Raw genomic sequence first — 12,225 nt, 5'->3', positions numbered from 1 at the left:
CGCTCACGTGGTGGTGACACGGTGGCTCTGGTGGCTGCTGCCGTGCCTCTGTCGCGTGCTGGAGCGTGGCCGGGTGGCATCCTGGCACCCTGCACACAGCCAGGGCCGGGAGGTTGGAGGGAAAAGGCAGGCGCCTGGGGAAGGGTGGACAAGGCTTCTGCAGCGTGACAGCCCACATGTGTCCAGTCAGCTCTGCGTGAACTATCGGGCTGTACATGTTCCCCTTTCCCACGACAGCGGGTGGCTCCTGTCCAGCCCCGTTGGGGCTGGTTACAGCTGACCTCCAGCAGCAACTTACTTTGGGATCAATTGCAACGTGGGTAACCAGCATCCCACCGCCCCACGCCACAGCCCCCAACCCAGCTGCATCCTTGCCGTGACTCTCAGGTTCCCTTTGTGCAGCGCACGGGGGCACAAAGAGGGGCCTGTTCCCGGCCCCTCCACTCCCCGGGGCCACCACAATGGTGCGGGTCTGGTGTCCGCGCGCTCGGACAGAACCTGGTACTAATGAATGGGGTTTAGAGGAAGCTTAACGTGCCGTGGCTGCTCGCTGAGCAGCCTTGCCGGGGCTTCCACCCTCCTCCTTGCAAACAGCTTTGTGCATTTAGGCTTTTTTTTTTTTTTAAGTAAAGTCTAACACATTTAATCATCTTTTCATAAGCTGTCAGCTTGCCGTGCGCCAAAGCAGAGCACTGCGCTCGGCCCCGGCTCCCAGCAAAGCGAACGCGCCCAGAGAAATCCTGGTCCAGGGAGTGTGTACATAAGGGCTCGGGAGCTGTGAACTTCCCTCAGGGTCTGTGGCAAGATCAAAAAGCGGTTTTTGAAAGTCACAGATTTTTGACTGAAGTTCAAACAGATCTCGTTTTGCACAGCATCCTTGCTCCAGTGTTTTGTAATTCAGCTCTGCACCAGCAAGGCTGGAAAAGTCCAAATGCACCAACTGTTCCTGGAAAAATGTGCAAATAGCAGCATCAGAATGTGCCTGTCCCCCACCCTGTGCACAGCTGGTTCTCTGCAGCAGAGGGGAGAACAGGTCCAGGAGGCAGAGCTGGGGTGGGGGGCAATCAAAGTTAGGGCCCAGCAAGCTGAAGAAGTGGGAGCTGTGTCGTTGCGTCTCTTTCTGGGGTAGGGAATGGGGCGTGATGAGTCTAATGGCACTGGAGGAATGTGGGCGAGGGAAAAGGGCATTTGCCCAGGGAGAGGGGTAGGAGCACCTGTTTTAGGGGTGATGGAGAGGAGCTGCTCCTCCTCCCTTCCAATTCACACAGGGTAGGTGAGACCTTCTGGCTGAAGTTGTCTCCCATCTTTTTTTGTGGACTAAGCATCCTGAACAAAGAATTTCTTTTCTTATTGTAATTTTGGAAACTGGTCTGTTTTCCTCTCCTCTCCATGCACCTAGACATGTCCTGGAGGAGCATCCTGATGCTGCTCTTGCTGTCATCCCTTGAAATACTTACAGGCTGCTGCTTTGCCTGATCCATGTTCTGTGGAGCTTTTCTTCACACAGGCCCAGTGCTGCTCACCAGGGTATTTCCACTGGGAAAGCAAACGTTTGTGTCTCCCTGTCCAAAATAACCGACGGGCTGGGGGTTAGAAGTGGATCCAAAGGGATCCCTTGGTTTCCTGGGAAGGATGTCCATGCTTCACCTGGTCCTCACACGGGAAGCCCTTCCTGAGGAACCACCGACTCAGGGGTTTAATGCTGGAGGTTAATAATAATCGCACCAGGCAGCACATCATTGCCCCGTATCTGGTTGAGAGATTTACAAGTGAAACTCGTGGCAGAGGAAGAAATTGCCTCAATCACTCGGAGTAATGGCACATGGAGAGGCACTTGGGCGTGACTGCTACTTAACACAGAGCCCAGCTTGGCTTCATTTAGCTGCTGGTGCCTTTCTAATAAACACGTTACACTACAAGGTGGGGATTAAGAACAGAAAAGTAAATAAATTGGAAACTGATGGGGAGAGATGGGAGGGAAATGGAAGGTACCAGCAGGGAGCAACAAGGAATTGACTCCCATGCCAGGGCCCAGGGAAATGACCCCGAAGGCCATAGCTGCGGTTTCCCAAGCGTCTCCCTGGGCCTCACCAGGGGGCCACAGGTGCTAGGCAGCCCCATAGCTGCCCCCTACCCTGCAGAGCTGCTCCTGCCCCAAGGTCACAGGGCTGGCAGCCTGCTGCAGCTCCAATACCTAATCCCGGGGATGGTTTTCCTTCCCTTCTCAGGGCACTAAGGCAAGCAGCTGCTTCTGCTTCTCCTCTTAGGCTGGTGGATGTGTCCGGATCAGTCCTTGCCTTCCAGACCGAGGTACCTGATGTGGATGAGGTGATGGGCACCTCAGTTGAGGCTCCACAGGGAGAAGCTGGTTTTTCTGTAGTGTTTTCCCCACACAGCACGTGGGGGGATTGCTGGGGAAAGGGAGGTGATGCTCAAGGTCATGGAAAAGAGGCTTGGACTTTTTCACATCTTAATGTGCATTATGGTCACTCTGCCTCCTTCCAGGAAGGCATGTCCCAGCTCCATCTGTGCTCAGGGTGTGGGGTACAGAAAGAGTTTGGGAGAAAACAGGGCTTAAGTGGAAAAATGCTCTGGCCAGAGTTGTTTACCCAGCTCGTCATCTTGCCTTGCCTCTGGAAGCAAAACCACCCTCCTGTGCAACCCCTCCCCTCTTCAGGGAGGTCTCCAAAGGCACTGACACTATGGATGCCAGGAGGGGTTTGGGCACCCACTGCCGGGGCATGTGGGGTTTCCCTGCTTGGGGTCGCCAGGCCAGTTGGTGCCTTTGGGGAGAAGTGGCCGTGGGAAGCAGGTCTCTTAAACAATTCAGTAGCTTTTACTACATGTATTAGAGGAGCGACAATAAGTGCAATGCACCAGTTGTCAGGAAGGACTGGGGGGTTAATTTTCAGGATGCTGCCTGGGAATTTAGCCATGGGATTTCCATTACTGCTAATGGGACTCACGCAGCTTAATTTCATGTGAGCTACACTAAAAATGTACATCTAACCACCTGCAAAATTTCAGTCCTGAAATCGAGCCTTTTAAAAGTTAGAGGGTAAACAAACACCTGAAACCACAGTGTCTCACTATTTCCCCCTCTCAGCTGCTCAGATTTTAAAGTCTGGGAGCGGGAGGAACTCGAGCAGTTTGAGGCAATTAAAAACCCCATCCTGCAGGCACGCTGGCTGCCTGCGCACTGCGCCCTCGCTCTCTGCCAATTACAACAGCAGAGTTATAACCCCCGAAAAAATAGGGGTAACTGATGCCTCACCCTTAACTATAGTACGGCGAGCGCGGTGTTATCGTACACATCTAATAACCCGCACAGCGCCGCCGTGCATCGTGAGGCCTCCGTTATTAGGCTGTTCTCGTTAAATGACTGCTATCATCTGGTCCCAAAGTACATTAAATCCCATTATAATTATAAACACACTTTCCCATAACGTTCTCCTTAGATTACATTTGCGCTGCTTTACCCCAAGGGTATCTTTGTACTAATGCCGTCCGTGTTTGTTGTTTTAGCTGACGATGCCGGGCCCTGCGCTGGCTGTAGTGTGCCATGGGTGGTACGGGGAGGGAGGGAAGGAGGGAGAGCTCTGTGTGGCTGCCACCCTGCCATCTCCTGAGGATGACACGTCTCTGGGTTCACCGAGCGTGGGCAGCAGCAAAGAGCCAGGGCACATACACGTCTCTGGCCAAGGATGCTCGGGGTGCAGCTCCCTCGGTTCGTGGCCCGTGTCTCATGCCACTGCTTTGTGCTGTTGTTGGAGTCACGGTGCTGCCGGTGTCTCCCTGCTGTGTTTCAATCCCTTCTAGAAGCCACCATCGCCGATACTTGCGCAGACCCCCATGGCCCGTCCGGGGTGCGGGCACTCGCCGCGTCCCTACGTACAAAAGGTGCCGGTGCGGAGTCGGCATTTCGTCAGCGGAAAATCAGCTTCGTCGGGGCGACGCGTGCTCGGTGTCACATCGTGTCACACCCCTGCAGGAACCCAGCACCGGACCCCGAACTGGGCTCTGGGGATGGGTTTTACCGTCTCCTCCCCCGGGGCCGGGGGTCCGCCCAGGCGCGGCGCGGGGGGCGGCTTTGTCTGTGGCGGGCGCGGCGCCGGGCGCAGCCCGTCGGGGCGCGCAGCCCCGCTCGGAGCGGGGCCGGGGGCACCCGCGTCGCTCCCCGGGGCCGCTCCGCGGGGCCGCGAGGCTTCCGGGTGCCGGGCTCCCGCCGCCGCCTCCGGCTCCTCCATGTTTGTTGTCGGCAGCGCTGTCCAGCCGCTCCCGCTCCGCTCCCCGCAAGGTGCGGGGCTGCGCGGGGCGGGGCGGGGCCGGGCGGGGGCGCCCGCACTCAGCGCGGCGCGGCGCGGGGGGAGCGGGGCGCGGGCGGTGGGTGGGTGGGGGCGGCCTGACGCGGGCGCGGGGCGGCCCGTGGGCCGGCGCCGCCGTGATTTGCTGCGCGGCGCGGCGAGCGGCGGCGGCGGCGATGAGAGCGGGCAGTGCGAACTGCCGGAGCAGCCGCCGGCCGCCGTGAGTGCGGGCGAGGGGGGGCGGCACCGGGACCCCCCGCCCCCCCGCCCCGGGACCCCCCCACCCCGCCGCGGGGCCGGGGCTCTGCCGCTTCGCCGCGCACCTGATGGGGCCGCGCTGCCGGCAGGACGGGGCGGCCGGAGCGGGAGCCGGGCGGTGGCGGGGGATGCGCTGCTTCCCGTCCCTTCCCTTCCCCGGGCGGCGGCGGCGGCGGCGGGGACGCGGCTCCGGCGGCCGCGGATCCGCCGAGCGGCGCAGAAAGTTTCGGGCGAGTCGCTGCTGGGCTGCGGGCTAACTTCCCTCTCCTCCCCGCTCCCTTTTCCTCCCTGCTCTCTTCTCCCTATTTCCTCTCCCTTCTGCCCCCCGGCTTTCCTCTTTCCTACCCCTTTCTCTCTTTTTTTCTCCTTTCTCTCTCTTTCCCCCCTTCCCTCTCTGCTCCCCCTTCCCGCTCCACTCCGCTCCTCTCCCCCTCCGCCTTTTGTTTTCGCAGATAGTCGGCACACAAAGCTGGTCCCAGATTTGAGTGACGGCGAGACACCCTGATGCGCGAGCCTGGGGCGCGCCATGGATCTGACTAAGATGGGGCTGATCCAGCTGCAGAACCCCTGCCACCCCACCGGGCTGCTGCACAAAGCCAACCAGATGCGCCTGGCGGGGACGCTGTGCGACGTGGTCATCATGGTGGACAGCCAGGAGTTCCATGCACACCGGACCGTGCTGGCCTGCACCAGCAAGATGTTTGAGATCCTCTTCCACCGCAACAGCCAGCACTACACCCTGGACTTCCTCTCGCCAAAGACTTTCCAGCAGATCTTGGAGTACGCATACACCGCTACCCTGCAGGCCAAGGTCGAAGACCTGGATGACCTGCTCTATGCTGCCGAGATCCTGGAAATCGAGTACCTGGAGGAGCAGTGCCTGAAGATCCTGGAGACCATCCAGGCCTCTGAGGACAACGACACTGAGGTCGCCATGACTGACGGAGGTGCCACTGCCGAAGAAGAGGAGGAGAGGAAGTCAAGGTACATCAAGGGCCTCTTCATCTCCAAGCCCACTGGCGAGCACGGTGGCTATGCTGGCACGACCGGCCAGAGCCTGCCAGCAGCCACAGCAGAGCAGAGCCACTCTGCCTCTGTGTCCTACTGCTCCCTCTCCGCCATGAGCCCCACCAAGGCGGCGGTGGACAGCTTGATGACCATTGGGCAGTCGCTGCTGCAGGGTGCCCTGCCGCCCGGTGCCCCCGACGACTCGCGCCCCACCACCGCCCGCCGCCCCCCCGGCCTGGCCGAGGTCAAAACCGAAGCGATGCAGGTGGACGAGGCCTCCAGCCATGACAGCCCCCGGACAGCCGAGCCTGGTGCCTCCAGTGGGGAGAAGCCTGATGAGAAGGGCAAGGAAGGGCCTGGCACCCCAACCCGTAGCAGCGTCATCACCAGCGCCCGTGAACTGCACTATGCCCGTGAGGAGGGCACCGAGCCACCCCCCGAGCCCGGTCAGGGGCTGCCACTGGGGCCAGAGCCATCCGCTGCCACCCCAGGCGAGAAGCCCTTGGGCATCTACTCGCTGCTGCCGAACCACAAGACTGAGCCGGTGCTCGGTGTGCCGCCGGCCGTGGCGTCCGCCCTGCACGTGCAGCCGGCCCTGGCTGTCTCCATGGACTTCAGTGCCTATGGGGGGCTGTTGCCCCAAGGCTTCATCCAGCGGGAGCTGTTCAGCAAACTGGGGGAGCTGGCAGCTGGCATGAAGACGGAGAGCAGAGCCCTGGGCGAGCAGTGCAGCGTGTGCGGGGCAGAGCTGCCAGACAACGAGACCCTCGAGCAGCACAGGTGAGTGCCGAGGCCGTGCTGTTCATGCTGCATCGGGCAACCTGGATCTTGCCAGAGGGTTTCAGTTTCTGACTGGGCGTTCTGTGTGTGCTGGTGCAAAGTTTCTGTCGTGTACCCTAAAACCAGGCTGTGGAGTAGTGTGCTCAGAGGAATGACTCTTACAGCTCCCCCAGGTCTGGCAACTGTGTTGGAAGGTTCCTTCTAGTGAGCGCTTTGCTGGGGAGGACAGCCCAGATGGGGCTGGGGCCATTGGTGTTTCCCACTAGCACAGACCCCATCAGTTTCCTTGGCTGGCATCAGCCAAGCAGCTCAGAGTTGCCACCCTTTGAGTTCAGGGATCTGCATGCAGAGAGATGCTGTGGGGTCGGGCAGCTCTCACCCACCCTGTACTGAGAGCTGGTCCCTCCTGTGCCAGTGGCCGGGCACGCCAGCGCAGGCAGCGGTGGCACTCGGGCTTGCGGCTTGTAGTGACTTGCCAGCCCGGGGGGTTTTGTGCTGCTCGGTTTCTCGGTTTATGAAACATTTGCACTTCGTGCAAAGTGGCGCGGCGGTCAGGCTGGGTGATGCCGGGGCGAGCACCGAGGGCTCGGGCAACTGCAGAGCCGCGGGAATGGGTGCGGGACTGAACCTCCAAAGGCTGTCGGTGCAGTTTTGGGGCTCTGTGTGGGGGATCTGTGTGCTCACTCCCAGCCCTGCACCCCGGGGAGCTGCTGCAGGGTGGGAGCGTGGTGGTGGTTACTGACACGTGAGTTCGGTGCTTTGCTGTTTACCGCCTCCTGGTCGCGGTTCGGGAACCAGAGCTCGTTTTCCGATTTAGCTGGGGAATGGGGACCACGTTAATTACCGCGCCGAAATCGGTTTCGCCGGTCAAATCCCACGGCTCCGGACGTGCTTTGGCGAGCACTGTGCTGGCCCCCAGCGTGGCTGCAGCCCCACGGCAGGACGGCAGCGTCCTGCCTGGGGAAGGCAGCACCGGCGCGGTGCCGGAGCTTATCCCTGCCTCCCCGGGCAGTGCACCCTGACAGATTTTTAATGAATCAACAGGTTAATTAGTCCCGATGCACACAGGGCGCTTCAGGGCCGGTGGCCGTGCCGGCACGCGCCTCTGGCGGGGCAGCCCGTGCTGCCGGCGCTCGCCGCTCGCCGGCGGTGCGGGATGAGCCGGTGCCGGAGCAGCGGCTCCCGCACGCTCAGCCCGCGGACGCTCCCGGTGCAGGGCGGCAGCTGCTGTGCCGGGATCCCCAGCCCCGCGCGGGTCTGCGAGCGCCGGCAGCATCGCCCCTCGCTCTGCCGCACGGACCCTGCCGGGACAGCCTTCGCCCCTCGCAGGATCCCCGGCTCCGTGCGGGTGCACACCCGCTTTCGGCTTTGTTTCCCCTCTCGTGAGCGGCAGAGCTGGGGCTGGCGTTGGTTACGTGCCCGAAGCTGCCTCGGCCGTGCGGTGATGCAGACCGAACGTCACCGGGAGAGCTGCAGTGAGGGCTCAGGGAGAATTTTAACGTGCCTTTCTGCCACGGTCTCGAGCCTCTCCCTCTCCAAGCCCATAGCAGCGACTGCTGCGGCCGCAGGAGAGGGCGATGCTGGGGCTGCCCGGAGGCTCCTGTCGCCGACGGTGGATGTGCCCAGAAGGAGGGAAGGCTGCGCGGGCAGATCCTTCCCCGCGCAGTCGGGAGATGGGGGAGCGTGACCCAGCTGTCCAGCACGACAGCCCCTATTTCACAGTGCCTTCCAGGGCTCGGCTTGTTTTGACAGCCGTGGCTGCAGCCGTAGCTTATTTCTCACTTATTCATGATCCTTATCGGGAGACTGGGCACACACCGTGCTCTGAGGGTCTCGAGGTCTGCCCGGAGCACGGAGCTCAGCACTGGCCCCTGCCAGCAGAACCTTGAAGGCAGCTGCTGAAGCCAGTGCCAAACTCTGCCTGTTTTTGCTTTCAGACCGATTACCTGGCGCTGGCAAACTTTGCAGGGCGAGCCAAATCCTTTGAGCCGTGTTTAAACTGATATGTTAGCCCGTCCATGTTGAAAGGCATTGGGCAACAGTCCAATGAACTCACCCCCACCCCCAAAGTCTAATACCCAGGTGGTTTGTGTGTAGATAGGGTCTCATGTGGTTTTTTTATAGTGTTTGCTTTCTAATACATTGTGAGAATTACCATTGGGAAAGGATTTGTGGGATCCTATTGTATTCATGGAGCTGTTAAACAGCATCTGCGCTGGATTGGGATCTGCAGCTCTCTGCCGGAGCAGCTCTGGTGGCAGCTGCACTGTGCTGGCAGTGGGCTCCTCTTCGCTCCACTGCCTGGTGCATGGGGGATCTGGGGGATCTGTGTCCCACAGCGGGGTCTGGACACCACCTCCCCGAGAAATCCGGCAGTGGGGGCAGGATGTGCCGGGGGCACCGGGGTGTCGCTTGTTGGCTTTCGCTGACCTCTTTCTGCCGTGCACTCGCTGCTGTGGTTTTGCTTTCCGACCCTGACGCGAGCGTGGAGGTACCTGAGCAGAGCTGTTCCCAGCTGCGGTGAGCTGGGGGCTGGGAGCAGCTCCTGGGGAGGGGGTACCCTTCTGTTCTGTGGGGTGCTCGGCTGCCCAGCGTGGCAGCTTCCACCCAGCAGGTGACAGAGCCCAAAGCCACCCAGTGCCGACGCCACTCTTCCCGCAGGGAGCTCCATGAGCCAGTGCGTGCGGAGCCTGTTTACAGCATGAAGGCAGCCCATGCATATGGTGGGGCTGTTTGTTTACACACACACATGCCTATAGAAGTGTAAATATATATGTTTATAGTCTTGGAGCTTTCTGAGTGTTATCTTCATTAGTATGGGAAGCATGTGCAGAAAAGGGAGAGCAGAGGGTCAGCCTGGCCTTGGCAAGCACAGGGGGCCGCTGGCCCTGGGTGACAGACAGTGCCCAAGGGACAGTCATGTGCCCCGGCCCCGTGTGTGGCTCCTCGGCCTCGTGGCAGCATCGTCTGTGCTGTGTCGTACCCAGGAGTGCTGAACTGTGACCTTTTGGTGGCTGAGTGGCCACAAGCCTCGGCACTGGCTCTGGTCAGGTTTTTTGGGTCCCTGAACCCACTGGCTGCTGCATGATCCATTTTTTAATCCTTTACCAAGCTTATGATTTTGACTAATTGAGTGTAGATTGAGTCGGCGAGTCTTTAATTTTTTTTATAAAAGATTTCCTTCTGGGTTCAGCAAAGTTCAAACTTAATCTAATGTTAGTATCGATCGTCGCTTCTAATTGCAGACAAAAAAGCCATAGTTCAGCAGCCCTTTTTGGGGTTGTTTTGTGAAGGAAACCCTCCGAGCTGTGAGGTGAGAGCCGTGCTGAGCTGTCAACAGAACCTGGCATAATTTGTCATTGGGAAGTTAAATACCCTAGAACTTTAACAAAATTAAACCATGTCTTTTATGAAATGATAGTGACTGGAAAGGCTGCAGGTGAGGATGGGCTTCCATACAGTTCATTTGTGGCACAGCCAAACATCCCAACTGGTGCTGCCTGGGAATTCACCCGCCACAGCCACGCGGCTGCTGGCAGCGCTCGCGACGTGTGCCCCTGTGAGATGGGGATGCTGGGCTGGAAAATGAAAGTGCTTCGTGCTGATGGTGTCATGAGGCCGGTGGAGGCCAGCGGTGGGTGAATGCTCCCCGTATGATGAGTTTGGGTGGAAGGTGCTCCTGCTTGGGAAAACTGCAACTTCCCATGGGCATCCAGCCTCACCTTCCTCTGTCAGCCTCACCTCCCCTGTCTCCGCCTGGATTAGCTGAGTGTTGTACTGCTAATGCCATTAGGCACGTTGGCACTGCTTGGCGTGTCACAGTGAGAAACAGATGCAGTGTACCATTAAAGCAATAAACGTGATAAATCGGATCCCAAGTGCTTTGTGAGATGTTATTAGTGTTAATTTTGGTAGCCGGATACAGTAGTTGCTTTTTATTTTATTTTAAGCATTCAGCAATTTATGTTCCACAGCAATGGAAATTTTAGGAAAAGGAGAAAAAATGGAAAGCAAGGCAGGGAGGGAAGGAAAAGCAAAAGCAGCAGCCCCCCAAACTCTGACCGTGATTACTTCCAGAGTCCGAGGACGACTTGGCAGCTCTTGTTTCTTGCTGATGGGCCTTATTAGCGGCACCTGGCATCATAAGGGGCTAATGGAAACCAGCGTTCCCAGCTGCCGGGCCGCGGCGCGGGGCGGCCGGGCGAGGAAGCTCTTATTAGCTTTATGGGCAGGGGGACGTGCCCTGCTCAGGAAATGAATGTTGCAGCTAAGGTCCACGGCGCTGACCCCGAGCGTGTAACCTGTGAGCGCCGGCCGAGACCCTGCGCAGGATGCTTGGGATTTCGGGGGCTCTCTGGTTCTTGTCATGGGCAGAGGGGGAATATGGCATGGTATGTTGCAGCCTTGAACTTTTGATTTATTCAGTGGGGGACTTAACTGTTTCCATGCTCAGCTCCAAGCGCAGAGGGGGAAAAGCCCCCTTCGGCTTTCACATTATTCCGTCCGTTATTGCGCATCAGTTTAGTTATGCGTGTGCTGCGTTTGAAAGCAAAGCTCTGAGGTTCCCATCAGAAAACACCTATTTCTATTTCTTTATTTATTTATGCCTGCCCAGTGCATGAAACCTGCCCCACTGAGGACACTTTGGGTGGCTTTTCTCCAGAGAGCTGGCTGTCGCTGCAGCAGATTTGCAGAACCTCCTCAGTCCCCATGACACCTCGCAGAATGATGTTGGTTAAAATGTCTTTTTGGCTGTGCAGAGGGCCCCTGAGAGAGCTTGTGCTGGTTCAGGGATGATGCTGTACACCCTTCCTTCCTTTCCCCATGGAACATGGGAGTGATGTAGAGCAGCCCGGGCTGTTGGTGACAGAGCATTCCCACAGCTTTCCCCACTTCAACGGGGTGTTGGCTCTTTAGTTATATTGGTGCGTAAATCTGTTTTCCTTGGATAGAGTAAAATGATCTGCATTTTCCTTTTTGCCTGCAATTAGCAAGATTTTTCTTTTGCCCCCCCACCCCACCCCTTGACAGCTTCAAGAGAGGCTTTAAATGAGTAATTACTAAATATTTCCCGGCAGCCAAACACGGGGCCATGGCATCTCCTGTTGCAAAAGTGAAAAATATTTCTGTTTGCAGTTAATTTTAGTGGCAGGCAGATCATGTTAACTGGGTGTAATTGCTTCCAGATATGGCAGAGGGTTTTGTGTGTTGGGATGAAGGGTCTGGTAAGTGCTCACTTCCTGTGTAAATTAGCCTATTCCATTCATTCCTTCTCTCCCGGCAGTCCTGGCTTGTGTCACTCTGCCGGCAAGGGGTTCTTCCCCCCTGGCCCGGCTCAGCGCTTTATGGTGGGATCAGTCCTTCACAGGACATCGCTCCCTCCTTGGCAGGGAGGGATCTGCATCCCGCTCTGCTGCTGGTACCCTGGGCAGAGCTTGGCGTGTGCCCTGGCCCTGGTAGGGACTGGTGTTGTGACAGGTACCAGCTGAAACAGGGAGGGTGGTACATAGGGAATTTCAGACAGGATGGATTCATATAACATGAGCAACAGGGAGATGTTTGTTCATCCTTTGAAATAAATGCAGACACAACAGGGGAGTCTGCATGTGGCCAGGCGCCTTTTAATATGGGCTCGTGAGCTCCCAGTGCAGTTGTGACATCTGCTCTTGTTCCTGCTCAAGCCCAGTTGCCCAGACCTGCTGTGGGGCATTCAGATGCATCACCTGCATATCTATTCTGGATAATTTTTATCCAGGCTGAGGCGTGCCTGAACCACTTGGTTTCAGTTTGGAACACACTGGTTTGCGCTGGCACTGCTTTGGGTAACTTGTGTGCTGACAGGAGAGCGACAGGTAGCTTTGGGAGGGTACAAGTG

General features: G+C 58.1%; 1 protein-coding gene across 3 annotated transcripts in view; it reads left to right on the top strand.

Annotated features, from left to right (window-relative positions):
- Positions 1-4,244: 4,244 nt before the first annotated feature.
- The window catches only part of ZBTB16 (zinc finger and BTB domain containing 16), a 53,711-nt gene continuing 45,730 nt past the window's right edge, over positions 4,245-12,225 (top strand). The window contains exons 1-2 of one of the 3 annotated variants that reach the window (XM_017809655.1): positions 4,245-4,297; positions 5,019-6,350. In XM_017809655.1, coding sequence (XP_017665144.1) covers positions 5,089-6,350 — 1,262 coding nt within the window. In that variant the 5' untranslated portion in view covers positions 4,245-4,297; positions 5,019-5,088. Of the gene's footprint in view, positions 4,298-4,421; positions 4,525-5,014; positions 6,351-12,225 lie in introns of those variants that run through there. The other 2 variants (XM_017809653.1, XM_017809654.1) reach the window with 2 other exon arrangements.

Source organism: Lepidothrix coronata, unplaced genomic scaffold (genome assembly GCF_001604755.1).
Source record: "Lepidothrix coronata isolate B3197 unplaced genomic scaffold, Lepidothrix_coronata-1.0 Scaffold27, whole genome shotgun sequence".
In the NCBI taxonomy this organism is placed as follows: domain Eukaryota; kingdom Metazoa; phylum Chordata; class Aves; order Passeriformes; family Pipridae; genus Lepidothrix; species Lepidothrix coronata.
The sequence above is the reverse complement of the archived record's forward strand: the minus strand, read 5'-3'. Positions and strand labels throughout refer to the sequence as shown.